General features: G+C 42.3%; 1 protein-coding gene across 1 annotated transcript in view; it reads left to right on the top strand.

Moving 5' to 3' along the window:
• Window positions 1–27,261: 27,261 nt before the first annotated feature.
• Window positions 27,262–27,335, top strand: part of LOC306925083 (cholecystokinin-like) — a gene marked incomplete at both ends in the record, with an annotated part of 5,658 nt that continues 5,584 nt past the window's right edge. The window contains one exon of the mRNA XM_079503764.1: window positions 27,262–27,267. Coding sequence (XP_079359890.1) covers window positions 27,262–27,267 — 6 coding nt within the window. The remainder of the gene's footprint in view (window positions 27,268–27,335) is intronic.

The following is a 27,335-nucleotide window of genomic DNA, read 5'->3' as shown; positions in this document are numbered from 1 at the left end:
TGTCTTGTGAACCACTTTGTAAACTTGCTTTTGAAAGGTGCTATATAAATAAAGTTTATATTATTATAAGTTTATTATTACATCAGCCTACTATAAACTGCCCAGTGCACACTGCCTTGTATTGCCTATCTTCGTCTCACAGAGTAGGCCTACTTGCACAGCGAAAGTGGAGCAACATAAACACGACACTTTGCTGCACATTTCAAATCGCAGCATTTGATTGACTGACTGGTGACACAAGGAATTAACAATAATCAGTCAGACTTGCAGAAATTTGATTGACGGAATTCACAGGAATATGGAGGATGGTAGACAATGAATATGTATGAGAAAAACATGAAGGCAGACCGCAGAGATGATTGTATACAACACATGCAGCGCTATTTGCATGGACGAGGACGACAATGGAAATGTCACTGCATACAATATTATTATCATTAGGGCATGGCTCCTGGTGGAGATTTGTGCTCTACTGAGCACAACGTTCTAGTTATCATTGTGCATCTCCAGGCATTCCAGTAGCATTCAACCATAATAATGACATGTTACATCCAGTCCTAAAGAAATGGACTGCAGTAAGGAATCATTGCCCTAAGTAAAGATGATTCATGGCCTGGTAGCATCCATTTGTCTCATCTATACGCTTTCATTCTTTTGACTAATGTACGACACTTCCTCTGTCCTCCTGTCACTGTTATGAAAGAAACATGAATTGTGTTTGACTATGAGTCACTCATAATTACATATGTAATGGCACCACTACTAATTGTACCACTGGTTTGTTGCAATAGTCAATTTCCCTATTTTTAGTCAATTTTCCATATTATTACATTTGATTTAACTGTTGAAGTTCTCGTAAAAATGATTAAAATGTGCGTTTTCAGAGAAGCATTGGATAAAATGACATGCAGCAGTTGTGTCCAGCTGTGCATGTTGGCTCAGGCTGGCCAATGTTCATGCAACCTTGCACTTTGTAAGTAGACTCACTTTGAGCCATTATAGTGAGTCTTAGCGATTTAAGTGTTTGCCATTTCCATTTAGTGTTTGCTAAATGGCTAAATTGTAAGTTGGACAGTATCATTGCATTGTGTTTTGGGACACGCTATCTAATCAAGCAGATATATGCCAACCATTAGTCAACTGGAGACCACAGTCATGAACAATGTTGTGTTACTGACACCATGACAGCATGCAGTAATATCTCATTTTATTGGTCCATCTTATAATGTTAATGTGGTCATTTGTTACACAGTGGGTACTAACTGAGAACCCATGCACTAATGTGTGTGCGTACACACACACACACACACACACACACACACACACACACGCACGCACGCGCACGCACGCACGCACGCACGCACGCACGCACGCACGCACAAGCACGCACGCACGCACGCACCCACGCACGCACGCACGCACGCACGCACGCACGCACACACACACACGTCCTTGGCTTGTACATACAAATAAACACATACAACTGCATGGCTACTATCTTTATATAGCTGATGGGGAAGGCTGTTCTTATCAGCTGGTTTTACTAATTCCTCTCCTTTATGGCTACTTTTTCCTCTGTATGTGTGTGTGTGTGTGTGTGTGTGTGTGTGTGTGTGTGTGTGTGTGTGTGTGTGTGTGTGTGTGTGTGTGTGTGTGTGTGTGTGTGTGTGTGTGTGTGTGTGTGTGTGTGTGTGTGCACACATGCGTGTGTGTTTTATTGCTCTTGTCTCCTGTGGTTATCTCTCTAATGTCTTTATAGTTGTCGATGAGGAGATATACAGTAGGAGAAGAGAAGAGAAGAGAAGAGAAGAGAAGAGAAGAGAAGAGAAGAGAAGAGAAGAGAAGAGAAGAGAAGAGAAGAGAAGTGAAGAGAAGAGAAGAGAAGAGAAGAGAAGAGAAGAGAAGAGAGAAACTAGGAGAGGAGAGATTGAAGTGTCCTTTGTGCTTTTTCTTTTTTACCAATAGTGTTATGTAGTTTAAAAGGAATTACCCCATGGGGAGATGCATACAGATGGCCAATGCAATCGCTATTTGAACTTCAAATGAATAAGAATACAATAAAAAAGAATACAAAAGCCCCTACTGTAATTGTTAAATAACTGTGTGTGCTACTTTTTCCTCTGTATGTGTGTGTGTGTGTGTGTGTGCGTGCGTGCGTGCGTGCGTGCGTGCGTGCGTGCGTGGTATTGCTGACTGACGTGTGGTTGGTATCCTGTATGCACAGACACACTGCAGGTGTCTTTTTGACTTTCTTTCTCTCACTGTCTGCCCCCCTCTGCCTGGTGCCTGCCCCCCTCTGCCTGGTGCCTGCAGAGGGGGCCGGGGCAGTCTGCCTGGTGCCTGCAGAGGGGGCCGGGGCAGTCTGCCTGGTGCCTGCAGAGGGGGCCGGGGCAGTCTGCCTGGTGCCTGCAGAGGGGGCCGGGGCAGTCTGCCTGGTGCCTGCAGAGGGGGCCGGGGCAGTCTGCCTGGTGCCTGCAGAGGGGGCCGGGGCAGTCTGCCTGGTGCCTGCAGAGGGGGCCGGGGCAGTCTGCCTGGTGCCTGCAGAGGGGGCCGGGGCAGTCTGCCTGGTGCCTGCAGAGGGGGCCGGGGCAGTCTGCCTGGTGCCTGCAGAGGGGGCCGGGGCAGTCTGCCTGGTGCCTGCAGAGGGGGCCGTCCCCCTCTGCCTGGTGCCTGCAGAGGGGGCCGGGGCAGTCTGCCTGGTGCCTGCAGAGGGGGCCGTCCCCCTCTGCCTGGTGCCTGCAGAGGGGGACAGACAGTGAGAGACACTGTCTGTCCCCCTCTGCCTGGTGCCTGCAGAGGGGGCCGGGGCAGTCGTGTGGTGGAAAAATTAATATCATTCAAGAATGCTACAACAAAACACAAACAAGTCACATGGAATCCGATTTTTACAAATGTGACATGAGTCACATTCAGAGGTGGTTTCAAATCTGATTCAAATCTGAACGCAGCAACCTGATCTAAATCTGATTCCATGTGACTTGTTTGTGTTTAGACTTATTTAAACTAATCGGAATCCAATCTGCATGTGGCACAGATCTAATCCAGGCTGGATTTAGCTGCCAGTCTGAACACACAGATAACAGATCTGTGAGATCCGATCAGGTCACTTGCAAATGCAGTGTGAATGGTCGGGCCAAAAGATCAGATTTGAGAAATAAATCAGATTTGAATCGGATTTGACCTGATGTGACTGCAGTCTAAATGGGGCCTTAGAGCTGTGACTGCTTAAACATTAACATTTCCTCTTTGAGAACAGATCGAAGGAGCATGCAGTGGTTCAGTGAGGCCACGTCGTCACATAGTGTCACATACTAGTATAGACCATAAGACGCCTGAGGGCGAGAAGCAACCTCGCCCTAAAGGGTAAGGTCGCGTGCACTGGCCATATATGGAGCGTGTCTTGTGATGACGTCAGATCAAGGTATATGGAATGTCGGAACAGGTCAGCTCCATATATGGAGATCTAAGGGTGGCAGTGGGGGAAGTGTCTTGAATGTACAGGATTTGATGAGTGCCCAGGTAGGGCCGGGCCTTAATTTCCGGGCCGGCTGCCAGACGCGGCTGCACAAATAACTTTGGGGCAGGCCAGTCATCTGACGGCGGCGTCGTTTGTCTGCAGTCTCCTCAGTGAGAGTGTGGAGGTCGTACTGCTGCGGGGCAGATCAGCGAGTGCAGGCATCCACCTGGGTGACGGCAGACTGCTGGGTGAGTGCTGTCGCTTTGGTATGGGATCAACTTTGACCAAGAAATGCACAATAAAAAACAGGTATGGATAAGGGTTCATGGTCATGGCCAGGGTTCATGGCCATGGCCAGGGTTCATGGTCATATATAGTGTGTCTTGGAGACGTGACTAGACGTGATATCACAATCAGGGTTCATGGTCATATATAGCGTGTCTTGGAGACGTGACTAGACGTGATATCACAATGCGTGACCATTATGGGGACATTCCCGTATACTGTATGGGGATTGTGAGTGACAGATTGAGTGAGTTAGTTAATTGTTGTTGTTGGTCCGATAATGGAACTCTTTGCTTTAAATGTATTAGATCCTTAAGTCTCCCTATAATGCACAAATCTGGGATAAGCAAAAATACATCGTAATATATTTGGACACAAAATACACAAAACACAATGAATTGCAACCACAAGTGTATCAGAATGAAATATAATCTAGTGCATTTCCTGGGGAGCATTACAGTAGATGTTTAGTTCACAAATGTCCTTTTATTCTATTATTGTATGTTTGATTGATTGAAATTATATTGAAATGTGGATATAAATGCATAAATGCATAAAGGCATACACACATAAAACAATAAAGCGCCAGAAGGTCATCTTATTCCATCGTGGTCCCTTGGTGTATTGTTACAGATGAATAACGTCTAAAATGTATGAGGTCTGCTGCTAGTGGAATACAGTAGATATATTTGTGTATCAGCTGGGGTCCCAAGGATATGCTGTACAGTACTCTGTGAGAACGGTAATCATTGTGGAAAGGTAATCATAAGGAATGCAATAGTTAATGAGATAAAAAATGTCTAGGTATGAAACACATCACTGTTTCTACATAATGAGGATATTGAGTTGCATAATAATCCTATGATAAAATGGAATTATCCGTAGATCAAAAGGAATCAATTTTCCATAAATACATGTGAAGGTAATATATGAAAATGTAATATTTTACTGCAACATTAGGCCTACTGATAATTGCAAGTGAACATTTTCTCAAATGGTGATGACTTTACTGTACCTGTATCTTCAAGAAAAGGAAAATACTTTTGGATGTGCATTGACTGTTCTATCAATTAATCAATTCATTCATTGGATCAGGGGAAAACTTCGGTATCAAGTGAGGAGGGGGCAGACTAGCCGATCTGGACTTTGCGGACGACTTGGCTCTGTTAAGTCATACCCAGCCTGCACTCCAAGAGTTGACCAACAGTCTCCATGAGCACGGAGATAAGGTCGGTTTACGGATAAGCCAAGAAAAGACTAAGGCCATGACCATTGGACAATACCAACACCTTCCACCACTCACTATAGGCCAACATGACATAGAATATGTTGACAACTTCACGTATCATGAAAGTAACATCTCAAACACAGGAGACGTGGAGAAAGACGTCAATAACCGAGTTGGCAAACTGCAGGAGTGTTTCAACGGCCGTCTAAAACCATCTCTACGGCCACCAAGCTACGCCTCTACATGTCAGTGGTCATCCCAACAGCGACCTACGCCTGTGAGACGTGGACGAAGACAGCCAACACCACCAACAAGTTGGATGTCTTCCACCGACGATGCCTCAGATCCATCCTGAGAATCTCATGGAGAGACCACATCACCAATGAGGAGGTGATGAGAAGGGCAGGGGTAGCACCACTGTCTGTCATCGTCGATGAAAGGAGAAGGAGAATGGCTGCTGGGCACGTACTCCGACTGCCAAGAGAGAGACCAGCAAGTGTGGCAATGGACTGGATGCCAGAAGGTGGAAAGAGGAAGAGAGGGAGGCCAAAGAAGACATGGAGACAGACAGCTAAGGAAGACCTAAGCGAGATGGGTGTCAGCTGGCACGGAGAAAGAAGGGTTGCCAGAGACCGGAGTAAATGGAGAGGACTCGTCGCCCAATGTTCCAATAGGAACGGGAGGAACTAAGTAAGTAAGTCATTGGATCAGTGTGTGAAAACCCTTTGTTTCCATATATCTTCATGGATGACAATGATAACACAACAGGCATTCAGAACACAGTGGTAAACTAAAATTGTGTTTCGAGGGTCATGTGAACGGAATTCAAACTTCTCTCACCTAATGTCTTTCAGAAACTCCATGTTCAAATTTACCACCTTAGCAGGTACAGTACAAATGAGCTAAAGATTTGGCCTGTACCTGCTTGTAGTCGGATCAATAAATGCCTGCCAGCTTCAGGCCGCCAACTAGAGTTCTGATACTGTACTGAGTACTGATAGACTCTTCTCATTGCAACACACATCCAAATAATCCAGTATTAAAGTGAAAACATATTGATGGAACTGTGCACATACTGTAGCTCCTCTCCTTAATGACTTACCTTTGTTTCGAGGATCTTCCTTAATGTGGGTGTACACTGTAGATCCACTTAGTATCCATAGCGTATCATGGAACTTAAAGTCAGTACCATGGACCGTGATGTCAGTACCATGGAACATAATGTACAAACCCTATTCAACGCTAAATAAATCTATCCAATCTTCCATCATCATCATCAAATAAAAAATTGCAACTTCACACACTTCAGACGCCTCATCTGACGTCAGAGTTAAAGACAAAAAAAGCTAGGATGAAATGAAGAAAATGTGCACTTGAATATATTGATCTCTTATATTACTATTCTTTTTACTAAATAATTAGAGAGTTGGAAGATCCAAGTTACTGAACAAAAACTCTGATTACTGTAGTGTTATCTTTTTAAAAAAAGAGAGAAAATTAAAAAAATATATATATAGGTTTAACAAATCTAATATCACTTTTTTAACACTTTTTTTTAACCCTCCCTGTTTGACAATACAAATTCCAGTCATGTTTTCTTCCTTTATTGGTAACAACCACTTTCACTCCAACAGTTGTCATTTTAGATTTTACACATAGGATCACTGGTGAATGCCTACAACAGCACAGCCTGATATGGAAGAACATTCTCAATTAAATGAATGTAAGTCATTTGGTAAACTCAATGTGCAGCTGCACCACCACCCCATCCGCTCACAAATAGCATTTATAAACCCCACCCACCGACAATTCAATGCCAATGGCCCAGGGGCCATTGGCTCTCAGGGGCCCTTCAGGGAAATTGGACCGTGTGGCGTGTGGTACTGGGTTTGACGCCCTGAAAAGGGCTCCTGGGGCCCTTCATTGGCCATTGATTTTGTTAAATTTAGGTCAAAAAGATGATAAAAACACGGAAAACACAAAAATGGGGGCCCTGCAAAAATTACCGGCCCAGCGGCCCTCGTTGGGGTTAATCCGTCCCTGACAGTGACACACATACACGCACGCACGCACGCACGCACGCACGCACGCACGCACGCACGCATGCACGCACGCACACACACACACACACACACACACACACACACACACACACACACACACACACTGTCACCTCTCCACATCTGACAGATTCAAAACATTAAATGAAACAAAAGTAATTCTGATCACGGTGCAGAATATCGATTCATGATTGCCCCGGTTAACTAAATAAAAAGAAACCTGTGTCAAGCACTATTGTTTATCATTGACTTGGTGATGACATTAACACAGGGCTTTGTACTAGGCTGTCATTAACACGTCATATTACATACCAGCGTTTAAACAGATGGGCCACTTAATGCAATGTGTCTTGTCTGGAACAAATGTGTTCCTTCAACATAATATGGCAGATAAACATCTGTTTTCATTTAAAAAAAAAAAGAAGAAGAACTTGAGAACAAGGCAGACTTTTACTAATTTCCCTGCTCGTCTGTCTCATTTATGAAACTTCAGCTTCTGTATTGACTTTCAACATGAACAGTGAAGAATTTAAGGCAGGAGGAATATTTACTTACTATTTACTAATAATACACTAATAGTGTATTATTATGGGCTATCCAACCTCCTGAGTGGCACTGCATGGTACCGCTGGCTCCTCCTGGCGTAATAGTGTCAAAGTATGAGCAAGATTTTTTTTATTATTCTTTATTTACCCAGGGAAGTAGCTGAGCACATGTGCTCATTTTCAGCAACGCCCTGCACATAGAAACAGACAGACACACACACACACACACACACACACACACACACACACACAGACACACATTAAAACCTGGGAGCTGACCAGTACAAACACAGTCTTATACTGTTGGCCACTAAGCAGCTCCAGGGGGAGCATTTGGGGGTTCAGTGCCTTGCTCAAGGGCACTTCAGTAGTGTTGGGTGAGTGATGACAATCTCTTCCCCACCCAGATTTTTCCTGCCCGTCCGGGGAATCTAACCGGCAACCTTTCGGCAACAAGGGTGCTTCTCTAACCCTTAGTCCACCGCTGCCCCAAGATACAACTGTAACTGCCACTATAAATACAGTATGAGTTACTGGTGAGCAAGTTAATTGGTTCCTTGCACTGCCATTGGTTTGCGAATGTGTGTGGTGAATGGGTTAATGTAACGCACATTAAATGCTTGCTAATCCAGCCTAATTACTAGATCGATAGACCTTTATTGATCCTGCGGGGGAAATGAAACACAGCTACAGAAAATTACAACAGGGATTAGGAATAATAGCGTTTCATAACCCAAGGCGATTTAGGCTCTCTGCACTTATTTGACCACCCAGCTATTAACGGAAATAATTATAAAATATATACAGCTGTGCAGCCCCAGGAGGCACTCAAGGAGCAGGAGTTCAGTGTTTGGTCAGGGACACTTTGACACTAAGCCAGGAGGAGCCAGTTTTACTGTATATCAATGAATGACAGCATAGAATAATATAAACCAGTAAGACGCCTAACGGCGAGAAGCGTTATTATTATTATTTTTTTATGGGTTTTTTTGTGGCTTTCGCCTTTATTTTATATTTTTTATGGAGGGACAGACAGTCGGCTGACAGGAAAGGGGGAGAGAGATTAGGGGAAGACATGCAGTAAAGGCCGTCAGGATCGGGAGTCGAACCCGCGGTACACTGCCAGACTGGAGTACCAGCCAAGGTGCCTGGACCACTGAGCCTGGTCCCAGGCCATGAGAAGCGTTATTATCACACACATTATTAATATTCTTTCCATAATGCCGTTGGTGCCTTTTTTCCGTACATTATTGAAGTGGATAGATTGATTTATGACATGTTACACGGTGCCTGGACACAGCTTAATATTGATTTTTCTGTTGTATGAGACTTTTACTGTATATAGCATTCTTACCTAACCCTGACCCTAAAATCATTAACTAAGATTTATGAGGTCACCATGTCCTCAACCAATAATGACCCTCACTCACAATGCTGTGCAGCATTCTTAGTAATTAAGTAGTAATTGTAGTAGAAGTAATTGAGGTAATAAGGGTAATGATAATAATCATAGGGTATGGTAAGCAAATATGTGTGTATTTGTGTGTTTGTGAGTGCGTGAGCTCCTATACATGCTCAATTCAATTCATAGATTTCTGTCAACAGAACGTTACTTAGGACTATGAATGAACCTTCATTCTTTATATGATCCTGTCGTACTCAGAGACAGGCTCTCATTCACAATGATACTGACCAACAATGACCGATACCATTCACAATAATAATAATCCTACAATAAACATTACTATTGTATTCAGACAGACATACAGACAGACAGACAGACAGACAGACATCGATTGCTCCTATTTATAATTATCATTGGGGTAATTTGACTTTCTATGTACATATTGTGTCCTGTGTAGGAGCCAGGTTGTATTTGCAGACTGACAGAATAATCATTGATTATTGTTTGATGTATTTCAATTGCTCGCTCTAAAAGACTGATTCATCCAGACTTTCCACCGGGTAATGTAGCCTACTGATCACAAACACATGTGTGGCCTCTCTCTTTTCTTTCTCTCACAATTAGCATTTACTGTACAAAGCATCTACATGTACATGTTGATTCAGCTGATGTGATTGATAGAGGAAGATGACTCATATCAGGGACTAAAATGTTAAGGTCTTGTTTAGATAAAAGATCTTTGCCAGACAATCTAGCGCCACCCTAAAACGTTGATCATCAGGTAGTATGTGTGAGTTCCAAAGCCCGTGAAGCAGTAAGCTTGACTCCAAAAATAATCCACGTCCGCATCGCTTGTAGAGTTTAACTTTTTACTTGACAAAAAAGTGTACAGAACAACAAACAACATACAAAAAAGGTGTTCTAAAAAGGATTCTGAAATGGTCTAGTATGGTTTCTGAAGTGGCTTAATATTTCCAACGTGGGTTAGTATTTTCCAAAGTGGGTCAAAAAACTGTAGCTGCTCTCAGGCTTCCAGCTCTGAACTAACTAAAAACCTGCTGGACACAGCTGCTGATAATGCATTGCACACTGAATTAACTGGTTTGCTGGCTTCTACTCCAATAGGCTGAATTCTTAATTGCTCTATTAACTCAGTTAGACTCTAAGCTGCACAAAAATGTGTAATCAAGAAATGTCCTTCAATAAAGTACACACAATATAATAACTCAAATACACTCATAGACATTTTTCTGTTCTAAATATGGCTCTCACAGTATGATTATACTAAGATTATTTTCAAAAAAGTGTACAAGTGTGAAAAATTCTGTTTTTATGTGGCCACACCCCCCAGTTCTTTAATTGCACCTGGTTTTCAGGTGGGTGGTGAGTCGGTGACCCACCTGAACTGATGCCACACCCTGACAATCTATGTGTCCTTGTTGTGTTTTTAGGGTTCAACAGCTCGTTTAGGTAAGACTTTATGTTAGAAATACTTCATTTTGTATGAATTGAGTTTACTGTATGATGAGGGTTCGGTATGAGAGATTCTTATAATGCGTAGCCCCCAGCCAAGACCCAGCCCGCAACAGCCCTGCCAATCGGGCTCAGCCCTATTGGCACGGTTGGTCTGGCGAGTGGGAGCCCCGGGTTCAATCCCCGCTTCTGTGTAATGCTACAATCTGCTGTAGTCGGCAGGATGTGAAGCGTGATATCCTCGCTTCAAGGGACATGAGGTATATCGTTTGCGGCGGAACGCGGTGTGAAGTGAGAAGCGCAAGGCGCAAGGTGATTGTAGCCCCCAGCCAAGACCCAGCCCACAACAGCCCTGCCAATCGGGCTCAGCCCTATTGGCACGACAGGTTGCGAGTGGGTGCCCCAGGTTCAATCCCTGCTTCTGCGTAATGCTACATAATATGCAAACACAGCCAGCAGCAGTTGTTGCTAACAACAATGAAATGCTTGGATTTCAAGCCTTTTTTTAATTCTTTTTTTTAACTTAAATTGTATTCATTTTTCATGAACAAACAATAAGACACAAAATTGGCTTAACAATGCAAGTATAAAACAAGAGTCAAAATATAAATCCCCCAAAAGTCACAGGCAATACAATTAAGTAAGATGCAACTTAAAGGACCACTTCACCACTTTTCAACCTATCGTCATATAATAGGTCCTCACTAATAATCATGAAAAAATTGTGCAATTTTTTTCTACTCTGTGTGTCTCATAGGAGGGCTGTGGGCAGTTCAGAAACCGTCCTCCAGTGACATCATCGATGGGGAATACAAGCTAATAGAAACTGCAGGCTTTCTAGTCCTGAAAAGTTGCAATGCGAAAATGGAAGCCATCGTTCTCACGATAATGAAAATCATTTTTGTAAAAAAATCTTGTTTAAAAGAAACTGGAGGACGGTTTCTAAACTGCCCACAGCCCTCCTATGAGACACAGACTGAGTAGAAAAAAATCGTGCCATTATATCATGATTATTAGTGAGGATCTATTATATGAATATAGGTTGGTGAAGTGGTCCTTTAAGCCCTGGATTCCACCATCTATGATGTTGCATTTGCAACAAAATTTTGTTCCGTTTTCCGCACAGCTTCAAGCCCCACCGGGGACTTGGGCCTATGGGATCACTAATCCATGAAAACCTATGCTACAGATACAGTGGCCCTGTGCTCCATCTAGGAGCTTACAGTATGGTAAATCAGTCAAGTGAGAAAGAATTCCACAATGTGAACAGTATATATAAACAAACAAACAAACATTTGAGTGGCCCTCGAGAACTATCTCAAACTAGATGGCTATGGAATATAATTTAAATTAGGACCTTATGTAACTAACTACACATGCACTACAGTCACTTATGAGCAACACTAATACAACCATTTTTTATTATGTGCGGTGTGTGCCTTGTGGCTTGTCAGCGGTGGTTACATGACATGAGCAATTTGGTTTTCCCTTCTTAATGTGGGACCCCTGAGCACACATAAGAACTACTGGTGTGTTCCTATCTGTCTGAAAGATTGATGCGATCATCTGCCATCTGCATGCCATGTCTAACAGTTACAACAGTTCACACACACACAACAACTTATTTTTATCCTACAATTTTGTAACACATTTTTTCACTTGCTGCCAATTGCCTAAGCTGTAATCTTAATGTACTTTCCCTCTGCCAACCTGGGGAGAGCCCCGAACTGAGCTCATGCTTCCTTCAATGCATGAGGAGTGAGCTGGCCACTTCTTATCACCTGACAGAGGGGAGTCTCTCTTTTGCTGAGCCTGGGGAGCACCACACAATCACAGACCCACTCCACACTCTGACAGTGACACACACACACGCACGCACGCACGCACGCACGCACGCACGCATGCACGCACGCACACACGCATATGCATGCACGCACACGCACACACGCACCCGCAAACACTGACACGTAACAATATTAATTTGTTATTTTTATTCTATTTGCATATTAACATTAAGATTAGCCACATATTGTTTGCAAGCAAACATGCAGCAGACAGACAACACACACAACATACTGTACAAAACCATGTGTACACACACGAACGTGCACACGCACACGCACACGCACACGCACACGCACACGCACACGCACACGCACACACATTACGTCCCCACAAACATGCTCTAACACTCAACCCAGGCCAATATTGCGTGGGTTTGGTGATCAGTCATGGCAATACAAACAAACAGTGCTCCCATGTGAATGACATTCAACAATCTATTGTTGAGTTGTCCATGTAACCTGAGAGACAGCAGCTGCTGCACAGCACAAAGATTCCTTTATCATTGTACTGTTGCAGGATGAGTCAACACGGTCCTGATTATTCAACACAGTTCAGCATATACTTTTAACAGTGCAGAGGTTCCCAACCTCTTCTGGATCGGGGCCCACTTGAAGAAGTGTTCGTGGCAGTTGGCACTTACTGTAACACATAATGACACGGCAGCCTTGTTAAGTGGTCAGATGGGTGGGAGTCGTGGGATGTGTGCATTTTCAGAGCACGTTTATTTGAATGATCAATCAATCGATTGTGTTCAATGTACTATGTTAATGGAATTAACATAGTACACTTTCCTAAATTGATAAACTTGTCAGCTGAGTTACAGTACATGACATTATACAGTACATTGTCAGATACTTGAATGTGAAATTTGGGTATAATTGGATGGTGTGTTCATGATTTTCTAAGAAATAGGCTCAACAGTCCACGTATTCGTGAAGACAATTGCAGTGTGTGTGCAAAGTTTCACAGCAATCGGTCCAGCGTACCCAAGATTAGCGGACAATTTTTTTTATGTATTTGATGTACTGTATGTGTTGTTCTTGCTTAATGTAAATCGCTCTGGATTAAGAGCATCTCCTAGTCCTAAATGCCTAATTGTTGATAGCTAAAGATTGGACAGGGAGGCCACGTCGTTATCAGATGCTATCCAGATTGCTTTCCTCTGATTACATCAAGATGGTCTGCTTTCAGGCCCAAATAGTAAATACACATTATAGCCTTCTGTGATTCAACTGCTACTGTTTGTCTCCTGTCTCCCTCTTTTAGCCTTCCAGTACACTGTCTGAAACTTCAAACCTCTTATCTAAAAGCAGAGTAACTGGCGGTTAATTGCCTTGCCAGGCAAGGACACAGAGAGATCATTTGTTCTGGACACAAAATGACCCTCACCTGGACTTCCTGCCAGTGGAACAAAACTGATTTAAATATTTATGTTGCAGCTGAGCAGACGTTTTTCTAAACTGATATCGATCAAGTGAATTAGAGCTCAGCCACGTACATTCCAGTGGTTTCTGTAAGAACTGACTTAATTCTACACTCACAGTCTCACACACAGTTTATAATCTGAGGATTTTAAACACATGTCACTGTCAGTTGCTGATTGGCGAGAGCGCTTCTGTGCTTGAGAAGTTGAGATGGCAATGTAGGGGAATAGTCGATGAGGGAACAGAAAGGATTAAGGAGAGAGGGTTTGATTGGTGAAGTGGTTCTGCTCTTTCATTAAGAGTGGAGAAACATTGGATTTGAAATTCATACTCCAACAGCGGTGTAGAATAGAGTGACCATCAACACATGCACGCACGTCTGTCTGTCAAAGAAGATAAAGATACTTTTGTCAGATTTCAAATATTCCTTGTCCAACTGTCTTTTACTCAATTCCTCTGGGGGCAATTAGTCGTTTACAGGCTTAACAAATACAGGCAGAGAAATTGGGAATTACTGAAAGAGACCAACAATTTGTATATCATCTTCCACACAATGCCACTCACAAGTGTTTAACAAGCAGAGGACACATACAAACATGAAGATGAGAAAACAAAAGAGAAAAATATTGTTAAGAAAATGCACTGCCAAGAGACAGATATAGCCACAAGCATCAATTACAGAAGGAGAAGATAACTTCAAACTCTCGTCTCGACACTAGTAAACTGGGCTTGAGTTGACTTTGTACCTGATTTTTTTCTGTCTACAGACTCTACACCAATCTTCATCAGAACTAGTCATGGTACAAGCTCACAACCTGACTCGTTGTGAGCTTGTAGATCGAATACTTTTGGCAAATTTCTCCCTCAGAACATGGATGCTGAGGTTCAAGTAGAAGTAGTCAAGAAGACAGTTTTCAGTATGGTAATGCCAAGTATACCGTGAGTTGTAGTCATTTAGTTTAGCTAAACGTGCCACTGGTAGAGTCATGAGTCATCTCTCACAGGCATACAGCCAATTGAAAATTGCAATGCTACACAGACAAGTTTAACAAAACACACTTCACTTACAACAGGAAACTCACTTGTTTTAAATAAAATGTAAATGTTTTTGAGGGGTGCTAGCCCCTCCAATGCCCAGCTTTCCGGGTTTGTGTAAACACAAAATTGGCTGATCATGCCATAGAGATGATTTGATTGGCTGAGCAAAGTACATATTGTAGATGAAAGTGAGGGCAGAAAAGTGAAGACGCCAAAAGTGATTGGCCGGAATGTTTATGTTTATGTTTATTGAAGGATCCCCATTAGAGACACATGACTGAGCCTCTAGTCTTCCTGGGGTCCTGAATAAAACAAATACAATACAAATGTACAACTAAAAATACAATTTAAAATAAAAGCAGAACAAAATAAAAACAAATACAAAGAATCCATTATAAATCAAAAGAACAAATTCGCAAATCACAGTTCACAGTTATGTACTTGGAATGACATTTGTGATGATTTGATTGGTTGAGCACGGAATGATGATGATGTATGATGATAAGAGCGCCTCTCACTTCACACGGGGTGATTTTTTAAATATATTTTACTTGCACTAAATTGCAGATTTAGACCTTTATTATGGAGTGTTGTAGTCGTGTATATCATCTGGAGGCAGGCAGAAGCCGTCCATCTCAGACATCGTCAAATCGTACAAGGAGAATGAGAACAAACTAGAAAAAGTGCCCCACGGGGCACAGGTCTCCACCAGGGCAGGTCAGGTTGTGGCCTCCTGGTGGACCTGGTAGACCAATGTGAAAAGGGTGCCATTTGTTCTTATGCCTTTGATGGCAATTGGATGATTTGGGGCATTTTGTTCCAAAAATGTGTTTTGCAAAAATCCACCGCTATAACAGGCCAATGTGAAAAGGGTGGGATATATTCCTCAGCCTAGTAGGAAAGTCTGTGAAAGATTTCACGTAAATTGCACGCTGCGTTATTGATTTGAGGCTTTTTGTTCAAAACGGGCCAATCCTGCAAACATTGAAAGCCAATGTTAGCAAATGGGATATGAAATATCGGACAGATCCGTCTTGAACACAGGACTATAGAGATAGTGTGTAACGATTTGCGGGATTTTTGGACAGAATCTGGAGGAGTAATATAAAAGAATGTGTTTTTCAAAAGTCGGTCTCCTGGTGGCGCTATAACAGGCCGTTCTGGAACATTTGGGGCAGAAGTTAATGGTGCCGGAGATTAGCTGTACACAGACAGACGGACACACACACGGACGGAGTGCAAAACATACTCTCTCCCCATACCTTCGGCCTGGTGGAGACAATGACAGCTAGTATCTAGGAATGTCGCATTTACATAATGAATGCAAAAATGATGGATTACACCATTAATGTGTGTGTGTGTGTGTGTGTGTGTGTGTGTGTGTGTGTGTGTGTGTGTGTGTGTGTGTGTACTGTGTGCGTGTTTGTGTACTGTGTGCGTGCGTGCGTGCGTGCGTGCGTGCGTGCGTGCGTGCGTGCGTGCGTGCGTCATGCGTGTGTATACGTGCGTTGGGAGTGAGCACTGTTTATGTGAACACTACCATACATTTGCTTCAGTGTTAATCTGTAGATTTGGCATGGATTGTGATGTATCCTCATTCCCGAGCTTTCTAGCACCAATCAGCCAATGCATATTAATGACTAATAAGTAGTTGCAACTACAAATAACCTAATAATCACTCCTGAATCAAATGACATTCAGCTTGCTTGGAACCAGAGGCTGAAATACATTGATTTCTGGAGTAGTCATTAAAACCCAGAGCTTGGATCACATTGTCCGCCTGTAATTAGGTTTAGCAACTTTTTAGCTTACAGTTTATAACGCTTCATATCCTAAAAGTCTGCTGGCTTATTTTATAGCTCTGTGCTAGACATTGGATTTCTAGCAGTTACTGTTTGTGCTGTAGTCAGCTTTAATTGTACATTTAGTACTAGGCCTGTGGTTGTACATCAGGCGATTTACCACCTAAGCTTTGAGACTTTTGAGTCTAGCCGTGGCGTCTATTAAGGCTACTGGTTTAAAATTGTACATCTTTCTAGCATTCTGTGGTTGTCACACTTTACTGAAGGTAGAAGACACCTAATTGAGAAATCGGAAGAGCGTAGCTAATATTCACGCCAACATACTTTAGGACTACAGAGTGTATTTTATAACTTTATTATTAATTCATCGGTTTCAACAAACAACATTTAGTTAACACATCTATAAATGGCTTATCTGCACAGACTGCCTGGTTTTAGATAAGTATGGTAACAGATTAATTGAGCTATTAAAGACAGTGAAAAGTGTCTATCATAACCAATTATAAGTAGTCTTAATGGACAGATGTGTCAGGTATGGCATAGTTATATGCTGGTGGTTTGGCATAGGCATAGATTTTAAACTTGAAATAGATATAGAAACACAAGAATATACATTTGTTACATTCCCATAATACGTTCTAATCATTTGTATTAAACAGAGATAGCAGGCAGAGTATAAACAGTAATTACCAGTCCCCCATCCGGATCTCTCTCTTCTCCGTTTGGAGAGGTATGGATTCTTGGTTGATGTTTACAGAATCTAACTTAAGCTAATCATCGCAAGGCCTTTTAAAACCTCTGTTTAGTGGAGACTGCCCTGTGGGCTGGTCTTAAACCAGTTTGGCATCATAGAGCGTCGCAGTCCCGCCTCCTACCCTGGACCAGGAAATGAAATCCAATGCATTATTCTCATAGACATTTCTTAAAGTATTTATTTAAAGACGGTTACGCCGCGGACAAAGCCAACTCGAGTCGTGACAACTCATGACAACACAAACAATATTTTGGACCAAACAAATAATTACAAAGAAGAAAAACAACAAAAAAAGTGTTGTAACCTGCCGTTTTTTTCTTCTTTCTAATTATTTGTTTGGTCCAAAATATTGTTTGTGTTGTCATGAGTTGTCACGACTCGAGTTGGCTTTGTCCGCGGCGTAACCGTCTTTAAATAAATACTTTAAGAAATGTCTATGAGAATAATGCATTGGATTTCATTTCCTGGTCCAGGGTAGGAGGCGGGACTGCAACGCTCTATAGGCTGCTGAGCACTATGGCATCAGTCCTTCCTGTGTGGAACCTTACTATTGGTTGAGAGATCAGGAAGTATTACCCACTGACATGTGGTTTGACAGTGGAGACCATGAGGTGCTATCTCTCTCCATCTATGGCAGTTTGGAGGAAATAGTGGTCCTTTGTCTGACTACTCCAAGACTATAAGTTCAACCCATGACATTACTGCTACATTACAATAATTAGACATTCAATGGATAATTGATAACTTGAGGAGTTTTAGTAGACAATTATTGGTACATACAGTAGTTATAAGCACTGACATTCTCTTTCGCTTGAGAGGGAGACGGAGGTGTCACATTTCACACCTTCCTGTTACCTTAGCAATGCCAGGCCCTCTGAAAGGGCCATCACTCCCATAGTTATAGCACTAAGAATTATTTAAGTTTATACAGTGCATATTTATTAATACAAACCAAATGCTGATTACTATATCCAGCGGAACAATAATCAATACCTCCTTCTTTCTCCTCAGCCATTTTTACCATAGTAGTGTCATTGAAAATAGAGTCCAAATGGGAAGCACGCATGCACATTTCAAAAACATTCTACAGGTGCTGAACAAAAATACATACAGGCAGTGAAGAAGGAAGGCACAGTGACCTTGTAACTCCCAGAAAGCACTTTATTTTAATTTCAAAGTTACGACGAATAATATATTCATCACGCCGCTGACGTGATGAATATATTACTGGTTACATTATTTAGGCCTACGTGACCAGGAGATATGAGTCATAATACCGGATATAGAATAGAAAAGAACAGACCATGAAGTCTATTATTGTACAACAACAGTTGGATCTTGTATTGTGCATACACTAGTGCCATGATAAAGCAGTGGCCATGGCATCACACGTACTGTAATCATCATCATCATACAGTTCCTGGGCGCACCAGGCAATTTGCCGAGCTGGGAGGCACCAGAAAATGTTAAAGTTGAATGTAAATTAGTATTATGATTATATTATTAAAATAATAATCTGGATACAAATAATACATACAATATAATCTATACGTAGAAACAACACACTCTGTGAATATATGTGTACTATACAACACAATTTGTACTGTACATCATACAAATTGTAAAGAGTATGGTTCTGAGCCGTGGTTGGGTTTCCACTCAAGCACAATATTAGCTTCCTCTCTTTCTGTCTCTGCATCCATCTCAATGTGTCTCCTGCACCTTCCTCTCAAGGCAGTTGATAAACATGAGGCTATTATTCACTATACCCCATTCTATCTCCCCCAGGATGGTCTCAAAGCTCCCATATCTCCATCTGCCCATCTTTATATCTGCTTCTCTCTCGCACGCACGCACGCACGCACGCACGCACGCACGCACGCACGCACGCACGCACGCACGCACGCACGCACGCACACAGTGTGTGTGGATTTCATTAATTTTAATGTTGGGTTTCATGGTCAGGGCCCCTCCATTTTCCAACTCTTGGCTGACAGCTTGCACCTCTAGCATGGTGACAGCAGGTTCTGAAAAGCAACGAAACACAATTAATTCTGTCTCTAAAACAAACACCTTGGCAACCGAAGTGATTCTTATTATTTCATGTATCCTAAACACACACACACACACACACACACACACACACACACGCACACGCACACGCACGTGCACGCGCACACGCACACGCGCACACACACACACACACACACACACACACACACACACACACACACACACACACACACACACACACACACACACACACACACACACACACACACACACACACACTTGTGTTACACTATATTTCTGGGAACGTTCCCCTTTCACTGACTACTTCATTCTCTAACCTTTAACCTTGACTCTAGTTAACTTTCTTTCTTTTCAAAATCTTTTTATTCAGGTATTTGACAGTAGCCCAGGGGCAAGTATAAAACAGACATATAAAATATAAAAATAAAACTCAATCCCCTATCCCACCCTCCCCCCACCCCCAATCCCAAGGATAGTCGGAAAAACAGTCTGGAGGAAATAAAATCAATATATATATATACACACACATACACAAAATACATTCATACATAATTACAAAAATTAAAAATATAATGCAGGTTTGGCGTTGGCCGAGGCATAGGCACGGCACACTATTCAGTTTGTGTGTTGTGGTAGAATGTCATAAACGGTCTTGTAAAACTTTTTTTCAGAGCCGGCAATTGAAAACCTTAACATCTCCAACTCGAGACAGGACATTATATCACGAAGCCACTGACGGAGCACGGGCGGGGCAGCATCCTTCCATTTGAGCAGAATGGCACGCCTAGCGAGCAACAAGGCAAAGTCGACCATACGACACTCTATGCGTGTTAGAGGAAGGTCATCCCTTCCAGCAGTGCCAAGGAGAGCCACTAAGGGATCTGGGTCTAGATTTTTATGTAGAATGTTGGTATCGATTCCCCCAAAATGGTTGTAATTTAGGACACATCCAATACTGATGGATCAAAGTTGCATCACTGCTCTTGCACTTGTCACAGGTAGGAGTTACGTCAGGATAAATACTAGCCAGTCTAGCCTTAGACATATGAGCTCTATGGACTATTTTAAACTGCACTAAGCAATGTCGTGCACAAAGAGAAGACTTATGTATAGAAGAAAAAACAGAATCCCAAACTTCATCAGACAGTGTGAGGCCCAGATCATGTTTCTAGTTAACTTTCTGACCTTTCACCCTGACCTTTCACCCTGAGAATGAAGTTGGTAATACTGTCCTCAGAAACTGCTACAGATTCAGAGTCAGGTCGAACCCAGCACAGATATACTCCAGTTCTTACACAGAGGTCATTGAGGTCAGGCCAATCTGACGACACCCCAATGTGAGTCCATTTTAAGGTTGGGCTTTCTTCTAAACCCCAAGAAACTTGGCTCGCCCTCTGCTGCCAGTGGCACTTTACGCCGTTTCATATCTAGAAACAGAGAAGCTCTAGCAAGTTCCCTGAGAGTCGTGTCATCACTGTTTAGCATGTTTATCAAGTGAGCCAGCCTTGTGGCGTTATATATCCACTCCACGTTCGGCATGCCAAACCCACCGTCCTGTTTGGACTGGAAAATAATGTCTCTGGTGGTGTGGGTGTTAAGCCCGAACCACTTCCTCACAAAGTGAACTACCTTATCATTTAGATCACTAAGTGTTTTACATGCTAGATGAACGTTGGAGAAGAGGTGTTGTACTCTAGTCAGGGCAACCTGCCTAATAGCCTCCAACTTCATCAGCAGTGGTAGTGGTGAGGTGTCAATCAGGTTCAGCCTAGCTGTAAACTCAGATGTTATGTACTCAACCTGTTCTTTCCATTCCCCTGCGATATTAAATCTATGCCCTAGGTAGTTGTATGACTTATGTATGGTCATACACACGTATGGGCTGTGAGTTGATGGTGAACTCAGTGCCCCATGGGCAGCCTGTTTTAATGCCTACTTGGAGAGGTATTGGGTCTGTCAGCTGTTTCCCGCAGATGATTTGTATGAATGATGTTTCATACACATCCCTAATAATGTCAATAAATACCTCAGGTAGATGTATTGATTCTAAGGCATTAATCATGACATTATGGGTCAGAGAACCAAAAGCATGGCGGAAATCCAGGAATACAGAGTATAATTTACAGGATTCATGTTTAAAATCATCGATCCCAGTTTTAAGACAGAAAACATGTTCATTCATCCCCTGTCTATTTATGTATGCTTTCTGCTTAGGTGACAAGACACACACACACACACACACACACACACACACACACACACACACACACACACACACACACACACACACACACACACACACACACACACACACACACACACACACACACACACACACACACACACACACACACAGGGAAAGCTTTCAGGGACACAAATATTTTAGATGTAGTAAAGGTTACATTCACAAACTCATCAGCACTCCATGGGCACAAGTAGTGGTGGCTCCGCCATATATGGCAGTAGAGACAGCACAATACTTTTCCAGCCTTTCTGCCTCGCGTCTTTGGGCATCCCAAGTTGTTGAAACCCTAACAACCAGTCCGTGGGTATGTACTGTATGTGCAAGGCTGGATCACCAGAGGAAACAAAGTTCTTATTCTTGAACTGCTGCTTGGTGTCTCTCTCACCCGATACCTAGAACTACCTAGAAATCATCCCATTACAAGGGGCTGTTATCAACGTTGTCATCCCATATGGTTCAGTAGGTACCTACTGGCCTACCAGGAGGCTCTGGTAGGCTGTTGTTGGCCTTTCTATGGCAGCCTAACCTCGCGTCACCAGGCTTTCCACCTTGGAGGAAACTGAAAAGGAATGCTGCCTAGGCTAATGGCAGCCCATTGAGCCCAATGTTACTGCATACATGTGCTGTCACGGCGGGGTGGAGTCACATTGAAACTCAGCACAAAACCCCATTCCAGAAACACCAGCCTCGACAGCATGCCTCGCTATAAGACTCGATCATAAGACTTTCAGCAGAGGCTAGGCCTAACATCACTAAACTCTCAGAACAGGATTAATCCATGCTAGCACCATTTACAGTACCGTATAATTAACAGACAATTTGGCCTAACCAAAATAAACAATCCAAATGTTTACAATATTGGACAGAAATAATGTTGTGAGCGTGCAGATGCTATTTTTGTTACTTTTGAAAAATCTTGAAAATGTAAGTGAAAGTGGTTAAGTGTGTCTGTGGCTTTTATAAACATTGAACCTATGAAAAGTATTAGCTTGTGACAAAATAATAACACGTGCAGCCATTGGAACACATTTTCTTCTTTCTTTTTTTTGTGATTAGTATTTTATTGGATTTTCTTTTTCAGACACAAACACCCACAATACCAGTAACAACAATACAGAACAAACAACGAAGAAAAATAAAATTATAAAAAGGGTTTGACACTAATCGACAGTCACAGTAAAAAAAAACACACATTTTCTTCTTTCTGAAAAGTGAAGGTTTTGGACAGTAGCTACAAGCTACATTTCTGCCCGACAGCGACGATATTGTTTGCTGTCGAATTGACAAGGCATGAGACGGAGGGATTGTTCATCCAGTTATTTGAGACGTGAGACATGAGACGGAGGGATTGTTCATCCAGTTATTTTCCAGCACATTGTGTTCAGTCAACCAGATCAAACCAAATCTTTTTTGTTTCCAGTTAGAAAGTGACAGACTGACCCCAGGCCTGCAATCTAACTGTCACAACTCCTGAGGAGATGAAAGAAAAGAAAATGAAAGGAAAGAGAGAGAGAAGGGATTAAAGGTGAGGAGACGACAGGAAGAGGGGAGTGCAAATAAAACGGACAAATGAGGATGGGGGTGCAGGAAATGACATTATGACAATAGAAATTGAACCACGATAGATAGATAGATAGATAGATAGATAGATAGATAGATAGATAGATAGATAGATAGATAGATAGATAGATAGATAGATAGATAGATAGATAGATAGATAGAAAGAAAGATACTGATAGCATGGGCAGCATTCCATTTCCGGTTTATGATCCGGTCGGGAGCGGATGGTAACTTTCATCATGTTGTAGTCAATGATTTGTAGTCATCTGGCAGGAAACCTGCCAAGGCGGAATCAGTACTATGAATGGGTACTTCTTATTCCGCCTTGTGATTTCCTGCCTGATGATTACAAATCAGTGACTACAACATGACGTAAAGTACCATCCACTCCAGACCGGTTCACACAGTGATTTTGGAACACAGACCAGGCTTTCGTCCGAGGTGGAAATTAAGCCCATGGTGACGGGAGGTTAGACCTGCTGTCTTGTCTCACCTCCCTGTGATTACTAGTTTTCTCCACCTGTGTCTCCCAGCCAATCCCTGTGTTGATTGTCAGTTCTGTTCACCTGTGTATGATTCCCTGTCTATTTTAAACCCTCAGTTCCTTGTGTTAGATGTTGTTTATGGTGTTATGTTCCATGCAGTCCTGTGTTTCTGGAGAACAAATCAGTGTTCATTTGATCTGCTCTGCTCCTGCCTGTCTGTTCTGCGTTTGGGTCCCACTTCTCTTGAGTCACACCGTGACTGAGATAGATAGATTATTATTACATCACAAACGCCAGCATCTCAATAGAAACACACACACACACACACACACACACACACACACACACACACACACACACACACACACACACACACACACACACATACATACATACATTTCACACATTACTGTTAACACCTGTAGTACGTAGTTAAGTGTCATGTCTAGTCCACATCTAAAAGCTAGTGGTAGACCTGACATATATGCTGGATAAAATGATTAAGTTATAGAATGGATGATAAATGATATCATCCATACAGTGGAATTAAAACTCTGTTATCTAATATTGACCTACCAGGGGGAAGACCAGTTTGGCTGAAATTGAATTAAAGGTAGCATTAATCCCAGTGTGCACATTAACAGTATTTATCCTGGCCGCAGCAGCATTGTGCAGAATTGTGTGCAGCATTGTGCAGGATAATGTGATCACAATATCTTCAAAATAACTTCACAATGTATGGTCAGATTGAAACTTGGTGGAAATGATCAGTATAGGTATAGGCTGCCTTAAATAGACAATGAACAAAAAAGATCAAAGGTCAAGTTCAGACTGACTGAATTTCATATCTCAGGCACGGAGAGACTTAATGACAAGAGAAGTTTGTCGGGTTATTCCATAAAGGCTCTTTACAACGCTATAAGCTCTGTAGTATTTTATTTGCAACCGCACAATAATATCACGTAACACACAGTGGTAGCAGTGTCAGGAAACTTCCTTAGTATCCACTCTCCGCGTCAACATGCACTGACGTCACATCCGTTTTACCCTTAAAGACATATCATGCATTCCACCATAATATACTACCACAAAGTTGGTGTGGGCACATTTAGAGGTGTTTTAAATGTTTTCGCACGCACGCACGCACGCACGCACGCACGCACGCACGCACAAACACACGGGGGAACGCTTTAATATTGATCAAGGATGTATTAAAAAGAGCTGATTGGGAGGCCCACAATATTTCCCCTGAGAAACATGTGTCTCTGTCTCTGTCTCTGTTTCCCGACAACAATGTTTATAATTAAAATCTAGTACTGATGGTGATGGTCGGATGTAGGAAGGATGGCTTTAAAATAATAGCCAAGATCAGAAACCCAACCTTTGTAAATTCACCTTAAAGATGTAAATCCATGAAAACCTTTAACCCAGGTATGAAGAGATTTAACTCTATGGAAAATAGAGTTTAAAGAACCGGAAAGGAGACACAACGGACTTAAGGTATATCCAAGTTACTTTTTATCTTAATAGATAAGAGATAGAAGAGAGATATGTCCACAAAGTTTCAAGTTGCAGCTCTGAACAATATCACATCAATTGCACAAACATTTTTATTTATACCAAGAAACTGTCCAACATATCAGTCCACAGTTGTCACATTTCAATAGGTTGAAATGTCATAACATAGAGAGATGTCAGACCAAGGACGGACCAGATAGGAGGATTATTTCTCCACGCTGGCTTCCCCACATGTGTCCCGAGAGAAGTATGGGATTCTCTGCTGGAACTTTAATCTTTCAGTTCATGCACCTTTCAGGAATGGTATCATACTTTTCAAATCTGACTTATTTCCTTTGATGGCAAGCAAGTTTGAAAACTGGAACCAACTGGACACCATTTTAAAGCATCCATTACTTCAAGAAATTCTGTCTCGAAAAATGTTTTGAAATTGAAAAGGGCATTGTGAAGTAGCACAAATTGTAACTTAAACTTGTGGAATTAAATTAAATGTAATATTACAAACTAACTAACTGGCTCCACAACACACACGCGCACACACACGCGCGCGCACACACACGCGCGCACACACACACACACACACACACACACACACACACACACACACACACACACGTCACACACACACACACACACACACACACACACACACACACACACACACACACACACACACACACACACACACACACACACGGATGGATACATGCACACACTTCACATTAATAGCCTAGAACTGTGGATCCAACTGTTGCCTCTGAACAATCATTTGATATCTGTGTCTCTTCTCTGAAGGTTATTTACTTTCATTTCATTGTGACAGCTTATAGAAACACAGACATCACGCGCTCTTACAAAACACCCAGTGTGTAGCATTATGCCTTATTATGGGATACCTGCCCTCTGCCAGGATCCATCCTCTTCTCTCTCATGAACAATAAAAAGCTTTTTAAAAGAACACGCCCCCAAATGCTACTTGACACAGAAACACTGTGTCAAGTAGGCTAGTGTCTCTCTCTCTCTCTCTCTTATAAGCCCCACTCAGCTGTTTAATTCTTTGTTTTCCACCTCTCTCTATTTTGCCCCTCTGCCCACTCTCTCTCTCTTTTCCTTCTTTTCCTGCCCTCTCACTCAGCGCACTACCTCTTCTTTACTCTCTCACCTCACTGTACACTCCCTGTCCATATCTCTCTTTACACCCCCTGGGCTCCATTTTCGTCACCGCTAAACCCATTATCCCTAAACTTCTTTGCCTTTTTTACTATTTTGAAAAACATTTTTGAATAGTTAAAATGACCAGTCTACAAGCTCACAACGTGTCAATGTAGATTGGCTAGTTGAACTATTAGAAAATGTTTTTCAAAATAGTAAAAAAAAAAAAGGCAAAGAAGTTTAGGGATAAGGGGTTTAGCGGTGACGAAAATGGAGCCCCCCTTTATAATAGTATAACTCTGAAAACGAAATGTCATACTGTACAGTCATTTACCTAAATTAACATTTGCTATCAAGCCATGGGCCATTAAATCTGAAGTTCAGAGTAGAAGTAGCTAAATGAGCATAGTTTGCATAGTTCCTAAGTTCCCATAGTTCCAAATCCTATATAGCATCCCTGTTCTTGGGTGAGCATTTGGAGAAAATAGCAGCTTTATACAAGCTCACAACACGCCGTATTGCATGTACATGCAGGTAAGTCACTATGTGGAACGGCTGACCAGTGAATCACTAACATGCAGGTAAGTCACTATGTGGAACGGGTGACCAGTGAATCACTAACATGCAGGTAAGTCACTATGTGGAACGGGTGACCAGTGAATCACTAACATGCAGGTAAGTCACTATGTGGAACGGGTGACCAGTGAATCACTAACATGCAGGTAAGTCACTATGTGGAACGGGTGACCAGTGAATCACTAACATGCAGGTAAGTCACTATGTGGAACGGGTGACCAGTGAATCACTAACATGCAGGTAAGTCACTATGTGGAACGGGTGACCAGTGAATCACTAACATGCAGGTAAGTCACTATGTGGAACGGGTGACCAGTGAATCACTAACATGCAGGTAAGTCACTATGTGGAACGGGTGACCAGTGAATCACTAACATGGAGGTAAGTCACTATGTGGAACGGGTGACCAGTGAATCACTAACATGCAAATGTGCTTGTCCGATAAAAAA

This window comes from Electrona antarctica (genome assembly GCF_951216825.1).
Source record: "Electrona antarctica genome assembly, chromosome: 6".
Taxonomy (NCBI): domain Eukaryota; kingdom Metazoa; phylum Chordata; class Actinopteri; order Myctophiformes; family Myctophidae; genus Electrona; species Electrona antarctica.
Note: the sequence above shows the minus strand (reverse complement) of the source record. Positions and strands in the feature narration are given on the sequence as shown.